A 21,632-nucleotide genomic window follows, 5' to 3' on the forward strand; every position below is an offset into this window, starting at 1 on the left:
AAACAGTTTAGCTGCATTTTTGTTTCTTAATAAACTCACAATTTTATTTGTGGAAAAGTTTCCCATTTCAGGTTTTTTAGTTTATCTGAATTATTTTGGGGAAAAAGTTAAAATCCTTCAGAGAAATGCTGGCTGACGCTCTATTGGCTGTAAACCAGCCAATCCAGGAGCTCCATTCATCTTCCTCGTCACTGATTGGCTGATTTGACTTTAATTTCAGAATTGAGATTTTTTTTTCTCTCAGAATTCAAACTTTTCTCTCAAAATTTCGACTTTTTTCTGAGTCAAAATTTGACTCCAAAATTCACTAGTTGGCCAAATTTGATTCCATTTTCCATCACCGTGTCTGAAGTTCTGGAGAAACAAATGTGCAGCGATCCTGAGGGAATCATGGGAAAGTTTTCCTTTAATTTCTCGGTTAGTTTTTTACATAAGAAGCTCAGCATGGATTTATTTTGTTACTGTAAGTTTTGCCCTCCGGCCTCCGTTTGTGTAAATCTGATCCCAGAACAGTTTTCCTCCGGGGACAAACGTGTCTTTCTGTCTCTGAAGGAAGACGCAGCTGAGCGCGTTTTTAATCAAAAGGAGCTTTTATCTGGAGACAGAAATATATTTAATTTAGAGTAAGAACGCGTCGCCGTCCCTGCAGACTGCACAGAGAAAGAAACGGTTTGTTTCATTAGCAGCTTTTAAAATTAAATTATCAGCACGGTGAAAAAGAATGAAAATAATGAGACGCAAGCCTTTTAATGCACAGTGAAATAAATAAGTACACCTTGGAGAAATTAAAATTTGTGATGAAAACAGAAACATTCCAGATCAGTTTCAGCTGCAGGTTTGGAGAACTTGGTTTTATTTTTTATAAATTTATTTTATTAAAAAACAAGTCTGTTAGGGAGTAAATACTTTTTTACGAGTTTAAACACCAATATCTTACATTTTCAAAATTTTTTTTGATTTTGAACGTTTTTTTTATTTGATCTTTTTTTATGTGAAACATTTAAATGAAACAGAAAAATGAAGAGAGGATGTAAAAACTCTTACAGGTTTGAACTTTATCTACGTTCTTTTCTCAGGTTTCTCATCTCATTATTCCTTTGTAGTTCTGGTTCTGTCGGGCTCGTAGTTGGACCTGTGATCTGGAAACAAAGGCGTTTCTGTTCCATCTGAAGCGGTTCTGATGAGAGCGCCGCGGGTCGCTCCGTCTCCAGGCGCTCTGACCTCAGACGGACGGCGCCGACATCCTCATAATGAGCAGGGTTCCCTTTCTAAGTGGATCAGAATCTCTGGTTCTTTCTAATTGTTCTGGTGACATGATGTGGCGATCGGGCTGAATGCGGGTCAGAACGGCAGCTGAAGTGACGACGTCCTGCAGCAGAACCAAAGCGGTTCGGACAGAGATCCAAATGAATCTCTGTTAGCTTTTCTGCGTCTCAGCAGCCATTTTGTTTGACTCATCTCTGAAAACAACAGAGACGTTGGTTCTGTCTGCTCTGTGCAGCCGGACCTGGCGCTCAGATCCAAAACGCATCCCTCAATCCTGACTTAAGGAATCGGATTCTCCTTTAAAACTGAAATATTCAACTTTTATTAAAATGTTTTTTATATACGTGTTAAAAGTTGTTTCACAAAATCTGTGAAAAAATCCTAATAAACCCAACACAGCCAGTAAGAGCCAGGAGGCAGGGCTTAGCGCTGTCCATCATGCTTGTGTATACGCTGAAAAATATGCAATTAGAAACAGGAAAACATTATAAGTGACTATGCTAACTAGCATTAGCATTCACAACAGACTCAGAACACAGAATTTTTTTGTTGATTGACAGCACTTAGCCCCGCCCATCATTTCCCCCCAAAAAATTTCAACTTTTGATACTCAGAAACTTCCTGTTTATTATTATGATGATGATGATGATGATTATTATTAATTTCTTTGTATTTTCTAGCAATTTTTTCACTTTTCAAATTCAGAAATGTGTAAGTTCTAGAACATGTAAGAATTTTGTTCTGTTGTTTGATGACAGTCTGGGAAGCGTCTCATGGTTTTGGATATTTTCCTCTGGAGTTTTGCTTCGGTGAATCCTGACGGTCGGTTCAGGTTCCTGACTTACATCTGCAGGACGGAGTGAGAGCTGAACTGCTTGAATCTTTTCTGTGAAGCCGATAACAAAATGTTAAAGGGCAGCATTCAGGATAATTCAACTGTCTGTCCCTCACAGAAACACCGTCAGTATACAGCCGCTGTCTCAGTAACTCTGCCTTCTCTCCTGCGACAAATCCGGGGTCAGAACCGGCGCGGGTCGGCAGCGTGGTCCGTCTGCAGCCGCGCAGGGTTTACGGCGGGTCAGCGGCACGGCGGGGCCGACGCCTGGCCGGCGGAGCGCGAGCAGCTGGCGGGCCGGCCAAACAGATGGCGGAGTGGACGAGTGGTCCTGCAGACAAAATGTGAAGAGAAATGAGGCGAGAAGGCGGAAAGGAAGGATGCAGAAACGGTAAAACAGATGGAAGACGCAACAAACGCAGACGAGGAGTTGGTTTAGGTTCATATCAATTTAGAAAAGTTTATGTAACCTTTCAGATGAAATAACCGTGTTTTATAAAACAGAATAACGGCATAAACAGCGACACGCAAGTGTGGATGACATATAAAACTTATGCCAGGATTAGAATAAACCAGTTTATTAGGCTGCTTAAACAAACTCCAGTCCGTTTTCCTCCAAAGTCAGATTTGTTTCTGTAATTGAACCAAAAAACTGAACTTTGTTCCTGCTACAAACGCCAGTTTGGTTTGTTTGAAATGTTCTTAGTACAGTTTGAATACAAAAGCAGGAAGTGGACTACAACCAAAATAAACCTGCTAGCTTAGCGCTACCAGGGATCGTAGCTTTTAGACAAAGACTAAAGAGAAATCCTACAACAGCTAAACTCTCCATTTTTGTTTTGATTTTGTAAAAAAGAAAGTTTCTCTCAGTGTCTTCAGAGGTTTTTGTGTTGTTTCCTTCAGTGGGTCTTGGTGCAGCGCCCCCTCAGGCCAGGAGGGGAACAGGTTGATCAAACGTTCCCCTCCTGAGAAAAAGAACCACAGCAGCTGGAAATTAAATAAATGTTGTAGTTCTGGTCAGATTTTAGCATCAGCGATAAACTAACATGTTTGTTTCGATTGGTTTTACCCAGAATGCCCTGTGTTGTAGTCCACTTGTGACTTTTGGAGGTCTGTGGTCTGCTTGGCGTTTGCATTTGCATTCAAATTGACTTGAGCCCAGATGGAGGTTTCTATGCGGACCAGAGTCCGATTAACGCACAAACCTCATCAGACTAGTTGGCTTCTCTGAAGAATCTCTGAGGTTGAATAAAAGAGAATCACAGTTTGTCTTCAGACTCACTAAATGCTCAGGTTTCCTCTGACCCTCGCTGCCCTTCGGCGAGCCACTAACAGCAGCCATGAAGAAGAGCAAAGTGGTCTTAATGTTATGCCGTGTTGGTGCCAGTCTTCCAGCTGACGTTCGGCTCTGCGACTCGTCTCTTCCTATAATAACTTGTCACGTTGAGGCACAGCGAGTCGCCGCCGCCGCCTCGACTGTCTCCAACATCGGCGTCATGGCGACCGGCGCTACCTGAATGCAGCAACCTGTCGGCGGCGGCGGGCCGCTCTGAAGAGAATAATGGAACAGTTATTGTCCTCCCGTGTGGGAGCAGTGGGCTGTGTGACAGCTGTCCACAGGAGATAATGAGTGTGGAGCAACGGCGGCGTCACAGCTGAGTAATCCACTCAGCGCCCACAGACGGCATTAAAGATAATAGCTGGTAGAAACTGCTGCTCTGTGAGTCCCAGCCTCCGAGTCGCTGTCATTTTATTATTCAGGTGGCTTTTAATGAGATCATTAGAGGGGAGAAAAGGGTTAACCTGCACAATAATTGAGCTTCGTTCACTGTTGGTTCATATTTTCAAACTGAACATGAAGGAGAAACTCCGAGAGGAATTAAATCCATTAAATGTTTTTTAATGATATCTGGTTGACATTGAAGGGGCTTTCTGAACGTGGAACATGATTCTGGGTGGTTTCTAAAGGCACATTGAGACGTGACTTAGTGATTGATCCCATAGTTTACTATTCTCACTGTGAGCTTTAAAACAGACGGAAATGTTTCAGACATGGAGGACAGAGGCGCACAAAACCACCAAACATGGACTTTCAGTCTTACTGGTTTCTTTTATTTCTGAATTTATTTTATCACAGTTGATCAAAAATCTAGTTTTCCAATTTCAATGTGTGATTTACTTGGTTTGATTGGGGACTAAAACTCTTCCATTTCCAGCTGCAGCGGTTCTTTTTCTCTGCTCTGAGTGAAACCAACTGTTCCCCTCCTGGCCTGTGGGGGCGCTGCACCAAGAGACACTGAAGGAAATGTCCCTCTTTATGAAATGTAAACAAAGACAAAGCAGATTTTAGTGGGATTTTCTATTTTGTCTTTGGTTAAAGACCGTGAACCATTTCTCCTGCTAGCGCTAGGCTAACAATTTTGTTCTCGTTATATTTACCCAGAATGCCTTGTGCTGCTGTCTATTTTCTGCATTTGAAGTAGTCTCTAGTCTGCTTGGCGTTCAGATATGCAAAGAATAACAATAAATTATTCTGCAGGTATTAGCCAGAACTGCAATTTCACTGAAACAGGCTAACAGCTGTTAGCTTGTAAGCTAACATGATAACGCTTGTTTCTGTAAGCTAGTTAGCCTGTGTAGCATAGCTCTGTTGCTCTTTAATGAAAACCTGACTTGACACTGGAGTCAGAGGGACGTTTCATAGATTCTGATCGATTTTAGCATTTTATTACTTTAAAAAGTATCTTTTTGTGGATGGATTACCCATCTCTCCATGCATCTCAATGTGCTAGCGACAGGTTTTATCATCATAACATTTCCAGATATGGTAAGGATGACCATGTTCACATTCCAGATTAAAATGTGATTAAAATGTTTCTAACCTATTTAGCTTCTTTTTCTTTTCATTTATCTGTTTCTGTGGTGAAAAAATAGCTGTTGAAAATCTTCAGCAGTAGAAAAACTTTGTATATTTGCATCTATTAAATAATCTCTCAATGGCAGTTGAGAAAATTTTCCTCTTATTTATGTACTTTGTCCCTGATTTAGATAAGACAGAAATACAAAATACATCCACCAATTCAGCAAAGCTTTGATCATCTGTCTGTAAAATGGGCAGATAACAAGGCTGAACATCTGAAGGTATGAAAGCCTCTGTGATGCGACTCATCAGTTTGTTTTGCTGCCACCAGTTCAGCTCTTTAACAGGGAATCTGGATTTCACAACAATGCTGACAGCATAACTGACAGCAACAAAGAGGCAACAAATGAAGAAAACAAGTTCACGAGGTTTTAGAAATCACCAAAACGAAAGGACAAAATGTTTCTCATGAGATTTTTAAAAGTATTATCAGGACTGAATCGGCTTCGAACTAGCAAAATAAAACAAATTGGAAAACATGTTTTTTTCTGAACTATTGGTTGAAATACAGACCATTTATTTTTCTGAACTGAAAACATTTGGTATTCGTGCGGTAGAAACTAACAATTATATAGAAGGTCGCACAGGGTTAACTGGGTAGGTTGTTGCTGTCATGACGCGTGTTCCAATAACTTCAAGTGGCTCCTTTGTGTTGTTGTTACCATCAATTTATTTTATATATCAGCTTAAATACTTAAGAACTGACACATGCTGACCAGGCTAAATCATAATGATACTAACAATAAACAATATTTAACACGGTCAACAGAAATTATGACTCTCCACCCGGTGCACCCGTTTCCTTCTACATAGTGACCAGCGCGTCAGTACGGCTCTCATTCATACTAAGTGACAGTCACGCCCACTTACGACACACCCACCATTAACTGTCACAGCTGTGCCACAAGTAATGCTCATTTAGGTCATTTGGCTCTTACATTTGGGTTTGTAATGACAAATTGTGAATCATATTTTATGACGTTTGCATTGAAAGATTTCTGAGTGAAAATTGAAAAAAGGATTTGTTTAGGCCATTTGATTTTTCTTTCAGTGTGCGCTAGTCATAGTTCATTTAGCTTTTTGCACAGGTGTAAGCTATGTTAGCACTGAGCATGGATTTTAGCTCTGTTAGCTGAGCAGCCTGGTAGCAGCTTTGTTAGCTACTTCTGCTAATCTTGTTCTGGCAGCTTTTCTTCTGTTTGCTGTGCCTGATTTGTTCTGCAAGTGTTGACTGCTAGCTTTGGTTCTGTTAGCTACACTCTGTTAGCTACACGCGCTAACCAATACTTCTAGCCTCTCTGTTATCAACAGTGCCACCTAACATTTTCTCTGCTAGTGGTTGCCTTTTTTATTGGCTAACCTGGTTAGCCTTTGTTCGGCTAGCCGTTCCTGCTTTCCCTTTTTTTGTTTGCAGCACATTTGTTCTGCTAGCTACACTTGGTTGTCTTAATTCTGTTAGCGGTGCCTGCTAAGCGTTTTAGCTAAGCAATCCTCTTAGCCGTTGTTCTTTTAGCAGTGCCACCTGGCTTTTTCTCTGTTAGCGAACCCTGCTAGCCTTTTAGCCGTTATCCTGCAGTTGGTCTCTTTATGTGTAACAGTAATGTTGCGTATCTCCATGTTTGTGACACTAGATCAAGAATTACAGACTTTTAGACATATTTAGACCTGAAAAGCTTTAATGTTAACCTGACATCTTAAACAAATCGCTTCACTTGTTGGAAAACCGTGAAGTAACAAGTGGAGCCTGTTAGCGTAGCATGTAATCTGGTTAATTTTAGTCGTTCTAAAACTGAACTTATTCCGCCTCATCTGAAGCTAAACTTCCCTGTTGGATTGTTTATTTAGGGCCATCCTTAGGGCACGCTTTGCGTTTTAACCTCCCACAACACTCGTGTCAACAGCGTGATGTTTATTCTGCACAAGACTTTCTTATTATAGGATGTAATGAGCACTCCAGCCTCCGGCAGCGCTTGCCGCAGCTGTTTGTTATTTGCAGAGGGTTTGTCTGTAGCTGCAGGTTAAGCTTTGGCTGTGACAGCGTTTTAACATTCAGGCTCTCTCCTCTGGTTTCCTCCTCCGTTCGATGTGAAGCAGCTCTTATCTGAATGAGCAAAAGATAATTGGGGTACAAGTGGAGCTCGACCGTAGAGAGGAAAAAAGGAGAGAAAATGAGGCAAGGAGTGAGACAAAGATGTGAAATGGGAGCTTTTTCTGGATGTGTTGCTTCATCTGTAACATTTGTAGAGGAAGCAAGTCAGAGGCAGACCCCTGGGCGTTCCCCCAATATGAGACGGAGGGCAGCAACATGGCAGCGTGCTCAGAAGAAAACACATTAATGAAACCTTTAACAAAGAGACTCCTACAGTAGATGATGTTAAAAGGTGCCAGGCCCTCCAGGGGAATTCATTGGACCGAATCCTGTCACCCAACATTTACATTCAGAGGAAACTGCAGTTACTCATCAGATGGAGATTTCATGATGGTTTAAATGGAGTTGCAGCAAGTTGGGAAAAAAGAGCTTCATGTGGTTGTGCCACGCTTTGCGGGAACAAATGGCTCCAAGCATTTCTGGCAGCTGGTAATTAGTCTTCAGCATCGCTGTGGAGGATTTCTGACCCTCCGTGCTTCGCAGAAACGTTTCACATCAGCCCCACTGAAGGGTTTTGCAGCAGGGTGCTCTGGACATTAGGCTGACCAACATTTACAGCCCGACAGGGGCTGTCATAATTTAACCAAAAAATAATTTGTGTCGACTGTGACGGCCCATTAGTTTTCTTTCCCTCTTTTTGCTGCAAAGTTTTCGGACGTTGCTTTTTGGCTGACTGGTGTTGGAGGGAACTGAGTGTGAAGCGCAATGGGAGGCAGAAAAACTGAGAGAGAAAAGACGGCAAGTAGCTGCAGAGAAATGAGCCAAAATCACCAACGTTTTCCAGAAAAGGAGCCAAAAAGTGCTAGAAAAATAAAGTTGCTCTGCCAAGACAGAAATGACGATGAACTGAACTGAAAATGTAGAAAGTAGAGATAAAGGACATTTGAACAGAATTTATACAACTTAAAAATTATTTTTAAAAAAAATAGACATGCTTCTTCACTTGATAATATCTGAGGAAATTGTAGCCAACATGCTCCACATAGGAATATTACATAACTACTCCTGGTCGGCTGGCGTCCGTCTCATCAGCATGGCCAGAGACTCAGGACTTCCTGTTTGAGCTCAGAGCTGGTAGATCAAATATAAATACAGAGCAGAATGTAATCCTGGAGCGTCACACTGCCACGCCCGGCGTGATGGAACGGTTTCCTCCTCATTACGCCGCAGAACGCTTATAAAAACTCAACATTATTTTGCTAAATGTCAGATGTACTTTGGTTCCTGTGGAAGCCATTACTCCCTGTTTTTCTCTCTGTTGGTTTTGAGTCATGAACCTTCACTAAAGCGAGTTGCAGAGCTTCTGTAACTTCCTGGACGAGTCGTTGATCAAGTCTCGGAGTGATTTTGGTGGATCTGCGGTTTCCCATGTTCTCCTTAGATAATTGCTACATAGTTTCTCCATTCGGGTCGAAGTCTGACAGCTCAGGTTTCTTTAAGTCGAGGCATTTTTATCTTTTGGTCTACTTCCTGTTGTCAGACTGGTTCTGTTCAAGGTTTTCTTTAATCTTCTGGTCTGGCAGAAAAGTTGTGTTGAGCGAAACTTGATTCTGCTACCCGATGTGTTTTGCCATCCACTAATGTACAGTCAGAGGAATAAATCTGGCTGTGAAAATGTTTCCAGTTGATAAAATCCCTCGGTGATGGTTCACCCTGACATGTGAATCAAACGCAGCTGTTTTCTGGCTGCTTCCTCACAATGTTCACAATAAACCAGAAAGCTCCTGAAAGCAGCGCGCGATGGCCGTGGTGGGAGGATCAGCGTCCTTTCAGCCCTCAACTTTCAATGTCTTTTTCTGTTTCGGTGCTTGAGCCAAACTTGATCCACCCACATGGAGTGGGAAAAGCTTCTTACTCAACACAAACAACAATTCACTTTTCGGATTTGTTGTAGGATTAATGTCTAAGCTCTGTTTTGTGTTTTTTTTCAGATACAAACAGCCTTATATATAAAAAACTGTTTGCCCCCAAACACACACCTGCTGGTTTTTGCCACATTTAGATGCTTTAAATCAAACACATTTAAAAAATAACCCAAGTAAAATATCAGGATCTGAGGAAACAAGCCCAGCAGAGAAAAGCCTGAACAAACGTCATCAACTCTTTTAGTTTGTTGTTTTTCAACAAGTTTGAACTTCGGTCATTTAAGGACATCATTGGAAATAAGATTCTAATCTTCAAAGTTTTCTTCTGATTAAATGTGCATAAATAACGAACAAGTTTGAGGCATTTAATAGTTTATTTAAGCTGATATTCTCCCAAGGTGGAAGGATTATACAACATAAAAACAAGGTTTTGAATATCAGCCGATCTTCTCTAATCTTTGGGTCCAACAGTTGGAGGAACTGAAATAATTTCCAATCGGCTTCAGATTCTAATCTGATCCATTCAGACTTTTCTGCTGGTAGTTTGGGGGACAAACTACCAACTGCATCACCGTTTATGTTAATCTTCTGGAATGGTTTAAAAAAAACTCCTGCTTAAACCCTTTGACTCTCCCAGTTTCTCCACCAAAGCTGAAAGAAAAATGCAAACTTTAATTTTCTTGTTTGTTCTTAATCTATCATTCTGAAACCAGAATTGGTCAGAAATGGTGCTGGCAGGTCAGAGCTTGACAAAAAACCAAAATCAGACACCAAATGCTAATTGGTACCAATTAGTTTGATTTTACAAAATACCACAGAAACAATTCAGTTCTATTTTATTATCAAGCACAGGTGGAAAGAGTCATTGGAAGTTCATCTACATTTTGGTTGAGAAACAACACAAGTTGTCCTGTTGCTCTAAAGTCTCAAAGCAACTCTTGGTTGTTTGTTGTATAACCATCCAGCCCTGGGAACAGAATTGGTAATTAATCTTCAAAAGACCAAATTAATGGCGTTCCTGTCCGGGGTGCTGGATAGAAACGTCTCAGCAGAGCTGCAGATGTTTCAAAAGCTTTTAGTTATTTCTGCTTTTGAAAGGAAGTCCTCAGAGACGGACCGGATCCGGGTGAGACACCTGAGCAGCCGCAGCAGAAAAACCACGGCGTGAGGAGAGAATCTCATTACTCACACGTCTGTGTTGAGGGGCGCGGAGCCTCCTGAAGCTTCGCGCCGCACTGGAAAGTGAAGCGATTCATTTCCTTTTAATTTGAATGTCTGCAGAGTATAATGTCTCATTTGCATGTTTCACCTAAAACCCAACAACTGATTTGCATTCCCCTGAAGTTACAGCAATCAAATCTCCGGTCCCCCTTCGCCGGCCAATCAGTTCTGCTGTCTGAGCCTCAGTCATGTGGGTAATAAGCTGTCAGCCAATCGCGTTCGAGGCTTGGAAGTTTGAGTTTGTAGTAACGTGTTTATCATATTTCGCTTTGCTTTAGCTGCCGTGTCTGCAGCGTCACACTCCGACTCTTCCAGGTTGTCTGATTGTTCCTAAAGCGATTAAAGGCTTTGAGTCCCTGTAAACTGTGAGGCTCTTAATGCTCCACACATTGTTCAGCAATTACTGCTTGTCATTTAGCAGCTTAATTATCAGAGTTCAGGGTTTTTTATTATTTATCTGCTCAAGTTGAACATCTACTGATTTGCAAAGAAAAAATGTTAAATATTTTACGTTTTTTTTAATTATGATAAAACTAAGAAAAAAGTATCTTGTCCTTCATGACCAGATTGATTGTTTTTGATGTGGGATCAATAGTTGCTGCTATCCTGCGACGTTTGATGCCAAAATCTGAAACATTCAGAAAAAATGGCGTCAACGTTTCGTTTCTTCTTCCTCAGTATTTTGCAGCTGGTTCCGGTTCCAGTCCTGCCTTGTTGTCACTCATATCGATGCGCTGATGTTTGTTGCACTCAGAGAAAACTCCGCCCCCTCATGTGAGAACATGAACCTGAAAATATAAACGGGGAGGCAGATGGGACAGCAGATGCTTTATATGCAGATGATTCAGTCCTTAACTCAGGAGGATAAAAGCCACTAGAGCCATGAAATCGGTTTAACTGAAAAACGGTTTAAAAAGTAAAAGTGTCACAAAAAACACACCGGCATAAATAAATAAAATTGTAATAGTAAGTTTTTATTTCAGACAAACATTTATTAATTTGGGTTAGTCAACAGTTTTTTACAGTATTTATTTAATAATTTTGAATGAAACTTTTCTCTATACTTTATATAATTCATTGCTTTAGTATCTGTACCAATACTTTTTTATCTTTTATTCAAGCGATTTCTACGATATTGTTGTTTATTTTATGTCATTCTTTATTTTGATTGGTGCAACATCTTGTTTTATACATGATGTCTGGCTTTTAGTTTTACAATATTAATTGTGTTTCATTGTAATTCCTCAATGCAATCTGCAATTTTGTTCTTTGTTGTAAAAAATAATTTTCCCCTGGCAAGATTAACAGTCCATCTAGTTATCTAGTTATCTAGTTTTCTAGTTTTCTATTTATCTAGTTTTCTAGCTCTACAATACGAAGTTATCTTGCTAACTATTCAGTTGTCTGGATGGATTTTGCTCCACCTATCTTTGATTTTCTCAGTAAATTCAGATGTTGGATTTTTAATTTCCCTGCTGCTTTAACAGATTCTTGTTTTCTAAGGTTATTTCACATGTTTCCCTCAGGTGCCAATAAATCTGTTTCCTGTGATCTTTATTGGTCAGATTTACATACATTTAATGATCCTTCCCTCCCATCCAGTAACCCACCTACACTGTGAACATCCCTAAATCTGCTAAAAGTCAGCGCAGTAAATCTGTATTGTCATCATGAAGCGGTGGCATTTGTCTGCAGGTGATAACACCTGATCAGTTTATCAGATAAATCTTCCTTAAAGGTTGAGAAGAGGCTTATCTGTGAGATTAACACTTTCTGTTGGCCTTCATCCAGCAGGAACAGCATCAGCTCTGCTGGAGATTATAGAGCCTGTCCTGAGAGGCGGTAAAACTTCCTCCTGGATGTCTGCACAGGATTATAAATCTGTGGACGGCTCAGATTAAATCTGCAGTGCAGTCACGTCTCAGACTCCAGAGCTTTTTATAAGCGAGTTCTTACAGCTATTAACAATAGCTGTAAGTGAAACACCTGCAGTCTGGCTTTCCTTGCCTGCAGTTCGTCTTCTATACGTCTGGATGAAGCTGGGATTACAGAGGAAGCGTCTCTGGAACTGCAGCAGATCCAAAGCTGCAGCTTTTTACTGTGAATACCTGGTGCTTTCATTTCATTCACTATTTACAAACAGTCTGTGGTTAATATCTAACTTTGTTTCTGGTGCAAATGTGTCCAAAATGCAGAAATAACAACACAGCTAGCATGGCTAACACCACATATAAGCTAATTTCTTTAGTTTTACTGATATGATGGTAATATTGAACTCTGACAACTCGAATATTGTTGTTCAACATGGAAAAAACTTGAGAAATGATGATTGAATTGTAGCTTAAGCTTTATTGACATTAGCATCCTGTATTTTAAGATGCTTTACTTTGACCTTGTTCCAGATCAGGTTTTGTTTTTGTTTGTTATGGTGAACTTTTGGCCTGCAGACACCAGGAGATCATGAGATCATCTTCTGCTGAACGTGGATGGCAGAAGATGCCCAGAGGACCCAGTGAACTGGACCCGGTGAACTGGACCCAGTGAACTGGACCCAGTGAACTGGACCCAATGAACTGGACCCAGTTTATTGGGTCCAGTAAATGTGGATCCACAAATGTTCACTATATCAAACTCTACTATTTTTTATCGACGTTGTTTTCTCCTCGATTTTAGAGTCTTCTGATCAAACCCAACTTGCTTTATACTTGTGTTGTGTTGCTATTAGTCATTGCAATAAACTGATGCACCTGCCATCTGCGGTTATGTTTAAAGTAACCTTTCTTATGGGTTACACACCTCCTTCCTTGTTCTAATGGACTCTGCTTCCTGAAGGAAACTCTCTCTCTCTCTCCTGCGTTGGTGTCAGTTTGTCACTTTGAACAACTTTCCACTGAAAACACATTCTTGTAAAAGTTCTTCATAAATTGACATTTTGAGGAGTTTTCAGCTACTAAAAGGTTTTTCTTTCTGTTTTAACCAGGAAATCCAGATTTATTCCAATAATTAAAGGCTTTACTACAAAATACACAAAGTAGTTTTAAATTAGATAATGTGAAAGTGGAACAACACATTTTTATTTCATTTATAAATATTACTTTTTAAATTAGTATGAATAAATTATTGACTTTAAACAGACTCATACGTCTGATTTTTAGTGCACTAAAATATTTGCACTGGAAACTAAACCTAAACTATTTGTTAAACTTTTGTATTTTTGTATTGATTTTGTTTCATTTTGATTTAAAAACTGTTTAAATGTTTTGTGTTTTAAAGAAATTAGACAAAACCAGAAGTTTACATACACCAAACCCCTTTTTTTAACTGAAATGAAATGAGATCAAATTTCTCTTGTTTTATATGAGTTTATCTGTTGATGTCACTGTTTCATAATTTAATGTTCTCAGAAACCATCAGTGTCTCCTTCCCTCCACGGCTCCTCCTGCAGTTTTTAGCAGAGTTGTGTGAAAACGTGGTGGATCCTCGTTGTGATGAAGTGTTGCGTCTCTGACCGTTACGATGACTCGTGTTTAATCTGAAGCCAGGACGGAGCCGGCGCCGCCGCCGCCAGCCGGCGCCGCCGCCGCCAGCCGTCGTCCTGCCGCAGCAGGAAGTGACCCAACAGGAAGCTGTAACGGTGTCTCTGTGTTGTTGCAGACCTGCTGGCGGTGCCCAAACATCCCTACGCCGCCATGGAGAACTGGGGCCTCAGCGTCTTCGTGGAGCAGAAGATCCTGCTGGACGCCGACGTGTCGTCATCGTCCTACCAGATGGAGCTCACCATGGTGGTCGTCCATGAGATCTGCCACCAGGTAGGCCGGGTTCTGCCCTGACGGGGGGCTGCTTGGGTCAATTGAATCCTCCAAATCCTTCTCAGGGAAATAATGCAAGGAAAAAATGCCAAAAGTTTTTTATCATGTAGTTTTTGTTTCTTAGCCCAAACACTTTAAACACACTGCTGGTTTTGGGAATATATTTATTTCTTTATGTGTCTGGAAAACAGAATGGAATAGAATAAAAATCATAATTATGGATTAGAAAAACATTCAATGTCACATTCATTTATAAAGCAGGAGATCTTTCCTGCCAGCAGCCAAAACTACAATAACCCAGAAGAATTTGAATTAATGAGTTACAACAATGTTTAACCCCTTTGGGATCAAATATTTGGACTTGATTAGAAGATAATTTATTGATCTCTAAAGGGAAACGAATGTGTTGATTCCATCCAAAGTTCATACAAATCCAACATGAGCGATATAAAATTTATAAAAGAAAATGTACTTTAGTGTGATATTGTAAGTAGTTTACATTTAAAATAAATGTAATAAAATAATAACAAGCATGAGCATCAAAATATGTTCATCTATAAATCTATAAAAAAGAAAATTTAGATTGACTCAGAGTTTCAAAAACCTCCAGAATGTAACGAATTACCAGGCGCTGCGCTGTTACCTAGCAACCCCGGTACAGTCCCACCCGTTACCTAGCAACCCAGGCAGAGTCCCACCCGTTACCTAGCAACCCCGGCAGAGTTCCACCCGTTACCTAGCAACCCAGGCAGAGTTCCAGCAGATTTGGTCGTCTGGTTTTATCCCTGTACTGAGCAGATCAAAACGTCTCTGTGTGAGAATGCAAAAAGCTTTCCATGTTTTGTTTAGGCCATAAAATATCCCAGCCTGTTCATGGAAGCATAACATCTTTACATAGAATCGAATTAAAGGGAAAAGAAATAAGAAACAGGAGGAACAGTGAGGGTGAACTGGGATAACTGGGATGAAATAAGAGCATAATGACAGATTAGGGAACAGCGGAAGCAATGAGACGATTAAATGCGATGAAAAGAGATTTTAATGAGGAATGAAATGGGATCAAACGGTGCCATAATTAGCAAGGCGTCCACTCCGCCTTAAAAAGTCAAACATTTCTGTATCTAACATTAAGGCCTTTAATCGTCTTAATCTAATCAGGTGGTAAAACATCCCAACAGCTAATGGGAGGTCAGATTTCAGACAGACTGTTCACTTTCTTAAATATTTCACTACATAATTCTTCTACTAACATCATGAAGGATTAATGACTGTTTTGGTTCTTCATTTTTTAGACTATAAATATCCTGTTGTAGTAAGTGAAATCTCTTCAGCCTTTTTGTGGTGGTTTGCTGCAGCTGGAGGAGCTTTTCTTCTCTCTGACTAATAACAGCCAAGCTTCACTTCCTGGAGCTGAGAACATGTTGAAAGGATCCTCAGAGCTTCCAGGTTTTAAAATCAGACAAAAAAAAACAGGCTCTGTTTATCTGTGTTGTGCATCGGCCCGCTGCAAACCGGCGGCAGCAGAAGGTCAAAGGTCGGCTAACAAACTGCTTGTCTCAAACTGGGGAGCTCGGTTTGCACCTGCAGAGGTTTAATAATCAGGCTAGCGCGCGGCGCTGCGTTGATGCAGATGAAACCCTGCGGTGTGAGTCTTTCTGTTTCTGAAAAAGCGGCAGGAAGTGACCTCACGCCAGCATTTCTCTCTGCTGAGTCGGGACGATTGCTCGCTTCGGGCTGCTGCTGCGTGTCGCAGAAATACCTATCAGACGCCGGGCGGGCGAAGCTACAGTGTATTAATCTTTCATGACATTCCACATAAACTCACCGACGGTGTTTGTTTGGAGGGACTTTCCTTCTGCTTTCTTCCGTTTTCCCACGGCTTGTTTGAAGGAAGGAGAGTGATGAGGATCTGTTGGAGCTTTGCTCTTCTTTTCTGTCTGAGGACGTTTATCTCGGAGGAGAGACGGCTGCACAGAGATAATCACCAGAAGATAGAAAACAAAAGGAACAAAGTATTTCAGTCTTTTGAAAAAGCGACTGTGGAAGAACGTCTTTTATCCACATCAGGTCCAAAAACAAATCTCAATTTCTTTCTATGAAGTTATCAAAATAGTTTTTCTGCTGATCTGAATCATCAAAATGACCAGAAATAAACCAACATGTCTGTAAACAGGATTCACTTGAACTGAATTTCTAAAATAAAACAACTTTTCAATAGTATCCTGATAAGTAGTACTTTGTCAATATTCCACTATTGTAAGAAAAACAATTTTGCAATCATGGTGTTTCCATTAAATAAGAGATAATTATAAATAAATCATTAAAATCATGCAGCGCCATCATCATCTTTCTACTAGTACCACTTCCTGTTGTCTTCTTCATGGTTTGCTCCAGTAGTAATAACCAATTGTTGGTAATTAAAAACTGTTTCCGTTGAACTTTTTTGCAAAATAAAACAATTTCAATACAGCTAAAAAACCCCACCTTATCCACAGCAAGAAAACTATCAAAAAACTATCGTTTGTGTTAGCAAGTTTTGAAAATATCAAATTAGACAATTATATGATTAATGGAAACAAACTAGTAACATGTCCTGCATGACACCATCAGTTGGTAGCCAGCACTGCTAATCAGTGGCATTTCCTTTTTTCACTCCTGTTTAAATCTGTTCATTTAGAGATGTTGGAGTTGGGGATTACTACTCCAACATCTCCATTAGCAGAGAACCATCTCTTCTAAAGATTATAATTCAGAGGAGCAAAACTGTACGTTATTAAAATTATTAATCATTAGTCAAAAAATGGAAATGTTTAAGATCCACAAAGTTATTTTGGTGCAAAAAATCCTAATCTCAAGCAATATTTTATTCACTTTATTCATCATCTCAACTTTCAACACTCAGAGGATGTTTCCTGCTTTGCATCATTTCTGTTTAAAGCTGATCTGTCTGAAAGTAAGACTGCGTGTCTCAGGGAGAAAAACTGTTTAAAAGCTTCAAACTTGAAAATAAAAAAAGTTTTAAAAAAAAGGAAGAGGAAACTCTAGAGACGGTGCTGGGACAAGTTGGTTAAGAAGAAACAGATTTTTCTCTTCGTCTGCTCCTGAAATTGTTCTGCTTTCAACATAAAGAAGCAAATAATTGAGGAAAATTCACTTCCATCAAAATGTTATTAAAATATTACAGCCATGTCTCCATGGAAACACATACTTTCTGACAAGTCCAGATTATATACTTAAGCTCTACTTGCAAATAGAAAAAACAATACTCGTCTAATTTATGCTGAAATATAACAGCATGTTGTTAGTAATACTTAAATACTATTCTGACAATATGGCGGCAAAATATCCATTATGAAGCCCGGAGTGACGCTGCTGAACTGTTGGACGTCTGCAGTTCACAGGGTCATGCATGCATATAGGCTGCTGCTGCTGCTGCAGCTGCTGCTGCAGCTGCTGCTGCTGCTGCTGCTGCTGCTGCTGCTGCTGCTGCTGCTGCTGCTGCTGCTGCTGCAGCTGCTGCTGCTGCTGCTGCTGCTGCTGCTGCTGCTGCTGCTGCTGCAGCTGCTGCTGCTGCTGCTGCTGCTGCTGCTGCTGCTGCTGCTGCTGCTCTCAGGTGAACAGATGGATGGCATGTGGCTGTTTCACTTCATCAGCCGGAGCAAACACAGATGGAGGCGCTAAGATAATGAGACAAACACAGCTGATATTTACCTCTGTCTCACTGAGGCCTCCATCAGTGGTGCTGCAAGAAGGACCCAAAATCTGCATCTTCTGTTCCCCGAAAGAAGGCATCAGAGCCTTAAACTCTAGTCAATCAAAATCCAATATTTTTTAATGTCTGGTTCCTACCTGTAATCTCAATCCTAAAAAATGTTTGCAGGGTTTTCTTAGTGTCTGACATTCATTTAAAGAGGTTTCCAGAGGCTCAAAAGCAGAAATCTTTTCATCGGTGACATTTGAACACGCCATGACGTCTTAATCCCATCATGTAAATTTATTCTAATATATATTCTGCCACAAACAGCCTTTATACTTATCTGACATGTTTTAAAGCAGCAAAGCACTGCAACACAACTGTAGTTAAGGATTCAGATACGTCATCCATCAAGTTTAATTGTAGTTGGATTAAAGTGAAGGCCGTGAAGCAGTGACGTCCCATTTCATTAAACGTTTGACACATCAACTCGTCTCTCTGAGTCTGAGCTCGCCCCATCCACCAGACAGACATAAAGGAATAGAGACAAATCAGGAATGTAAAAGTGGAGTCTGGAAAACACATTTTACACAAATCTGGACCCAGGATTCAGTCAACCAACCAACCAACCAACCAACCAACCAACCAACCAACCAACCAACCAACCAACCAACCAACCAACCAACCAACCAACCAACCACTGACTAAACATCTAAATCACTTTCTAACCAGTCCAACTCCCTGCTGGTTCTATTACCAGCAGGTAACAGAACCAGCAGGTTTGGTTCAGCAGGTTCTGCTACCTGCTGGACCAAAGCAGTAATGCATCACCGTTTTTTATCAGACTCAGCTTTCTTCTAATTAAAACAGCCACCAACAGGGAGACGGAGTTCAGGAAAACAGATTTCTGCTCTTAATGTGTCAATCTCTTTGTCTTACATTAATTCAGCCATATGCAGGAGGAATTAGCACCGTGTGGGATCTGGAACGCTGACAGCACACACACACGCACACACGCACGCACACACACACACACACGCACGCACGCACACACGCACGCACACACACACACACACACACACACACACACACATCTGTTACTGTACTGATTAACGTCCCTAATGAATGCTGGTCTTACTCACTTTTCGTTCACTGCGCCGTCAGGAAGGAAACAGGATCCTGATTGATTGGAAAGTTAAAGTCAGGTTTTCTATTCAGGTGGAGTTTGAGATGGAGAAACTTCTCCTCAGCCATTGGAGTATTATTTGGGTCTGGAAGAAGTTGAGATCAGAGGTTTTTCAATTATTTAGTCCATTTTTGTCCCAACCTTCACTTAAGGTCATGGAGATGTGAATCAGTTTCCATTAAACAGTTTAGATATTTAGTTTTCTTTCTGCTTAATGGCTTCTGCTTTTCTACTGCACCTGTTTCATGTGAGGTTCCCCAAGGCTCAATTTTAGGTCCTCTGCTTTTCTCCTTACATGTGTTGGATCAGTCATAACCGACTCCATGTCATATTCCATTATTATGCAGTTCATTTTCAGATTTATTCACCATTATGTTCATGATGCAGTGATCCCAAACTTTCTCTCTTTAAACAAGCAGTGGCTTTTTTAATGGAAAAAATGTTATGGATTTTATTGGACAACAAAGCTGTAAGTTCTGATTACTGTCTGAAAAACCCTGAGCTCATGTTTTGCTAGAACTTATAATCTGACAAAGAATCGCCTCTAGAGTTTTGTTTAGCTCTTACTGTGGAAAGCTTCAACCTTTTGCAAACCTTTGTGACCTGGAGAAGATCATCGTGGCTTTATCAACTCCAGAATTGACAATAGCAATGCTCTCTGACTGAATACAGCAACTCGCCTTTTATCATTTTATTTGAAGGTTTTTCAGGCGCTAGTATCTGCTAGTGCAGCAGCTCAGGCAGAAATTGGATAAAGAAAGAAGGGAGGAAGACATGCAGCAAAGCTCCCAGAGCCAGGAATCAAAATCAAGGCGGCTGCATTAGTACGAGGCGACCACCCACTGGCCCGACTCACCGTTTAACTCCCAGATGGAAACACATCGCGTTTGTTTTTACTCACTCCATCTGATGGACTCGGTTACAGTGGAGACCAAAACTGGAACATTTGTTACATTCTCAGCTGCTGTTCTTCTCTTTCACAAACCTTTTGAAACAGCTGTTTCCCTCCTCGCCTGCGGGGGCGCTACACCTCGACCCACTGAGGAAATGAAACACAAACCTCTCAAGAAGACACTGAGCACATTTCCTTAGACACTAAATGTAGACAAAAAGATTTCAGTGACTGTAGGAACTTGGCCAAAGTCCATGAGCCATTTCTCCTGCTGACCCTAGATAGTGTATTAGCTTTGGTTGTATTTACCCAGAATGCCCTGCACTGTAGTCCACTTCCTGCTTTTGGAGTGGTCTCTGGTCTGCTTGGAGTTCACATATGTATTAAACTGCACTAGAGTTCACTTCAACTGAACCAAAACCGAGGTTTGTAAGTGGACCAGAATTCAGTTCGTTGGTTCAATTAGCGTTCACACCAACTGAACCGATTTTCCAGGCAAATGAACTGGAGTTGGATTAAAATGCACTAAACCTGTCTGGTGGTGTTTCGGTATTACTTTGTGTTTTGCTTTTAAGCTGGTTTTAACCTCCAGCACTGGCCGTTCAGTTCACAACCTGAACTGAACAGAACCAGTTCAGGTTGGAAACAATAGCAGGACTCAGCTGTAAGCGTTCCAGCAGGTTTTCCCCACAGATGCTTGAATCCTGGCTTTTGTTTGTTCCACTCAGCCACATAAATCGGTTTATTGTAAAAATGAGAGAGCAGTTCAGTTGTTGAGACAAGTTCCCACTTCATCACGCTGTGTCACATCTGCTTTTGGCTGAACCCACTCAGAAATCCACTCTGTCCTCCTGAGAACAGCAGCTGTCGAGTTGTATTTGTTCCTCTGCAGAGTTTGGGCTCAAAGTGGATAATTTATTGCTGGAGTCGGTGTTTGCATAGAGTTCATTACAATACAGGGGGCCATAAATCATTTGATTGTTCCTCCCTCTCTCCCCTCTGCTTTTATTTCATATTTGTGTCACGTTGAAGCGCAGCGCTCCTCTAGTGTCTGTGATTCTGCTGCTGCTGTGTGTTTTGACCTCTGACCTCAAACTTCCAGACCATCTGTTCTGATTCTGGAAGTTTGTAACGTTTCCAGAAGGCTGACAAAAATCTGTATCTCTGAGGAAATTAGGTTTTAATTTTATGGCAGATCCTCCAGTCCTTCTTTTACATTTTCATCCAAGTTCTGTCTCAGAGTAGGAGGAAAACATTTTGATGTAAACAAAAAATTTAATTAAGCTGCAGGTAGTGACTGACTCTGGAGCTTCAGTTGGATTATAAAGCAGAAGTTCCTCAGTCAGAAGTGGCATCTGTAGGGTGTATTCACACCAGGAATGACCTTTGGTCCACTTGTTTGGGTCAGACCAAAACCAGAAATGTTTTTCAAGCAGAATATAATTTGTGGGTAAAGATTATTATCACCTTCAGACAGGAATCCTGGAGATGGAACAGAGTGGACCCGAAACAGACTGTGGAAGTCCTGCTCGCTGTTTTTCTGTTGTAAAAACTGAAATATCATCTTTAATGTAAAGAGCAGCTCTTGCATTGCAGGTCTTGATGTGATATTCCTGATTTTGGTGCAGCATCAGGGAATGCTGCTGCAAGCTGAATCTTGAGCTGAAACTTTCTGCCAGCAGCATCACTAAGCAGAAAACGGAGGCTCCAGTACCGCTCCAGTCCAATCAGTACATGCAGTAGCAGTGTTGGCACCACTTTTCTTTACCATTAATGCCCAGCTATGGTGGCACAT

At 40.9% G+C, this 21,632-nt stretch overlaps 1 protein-coding gene across 1 annotated transcript in view; it reads left to right on the forward strand.

Annotated features, from left to right (window-relative positions):
* LOC129352825 (thyrotropin-releasing hormone-degrading ectoenzyme-like) overlaps nucleotides 1-21,632 on the forward strand; it is a 146,286-nt gene that overhangs the window by 47,439 nt on the left and 77,215 nt on the right. The window contains exon 5 of the mRNA XM_055021990.1: nucleotides 13,911-14,065. Coding sequence (XP_054877965.1) covers nucleotides 13,911-14,065 — 155 coding nt within the window. The remainder of the gene's footprint in view (nucleotides 1-13,910; nucleotides 14,066-21,632) is intronic.

This window comes from Poeciliopsis prolifica, unplaced genomic scaffold (assembly GCF_027474105.1).
Source record: "Poeciliopsis prolifica strain line A6 unplaced genomic scaffold, Auburn_PproV2 SCAFFOLD081, whole genome shotgun sequence".
Classification (NCBI taxonomy): domain Eukaryota; kingdom Metazoa; phylum Chordata; class Actinopteri; order Cyprinodontiformes; family Poeciliidae; genus Poeciliopsis; species Poeciliopsis prolifica.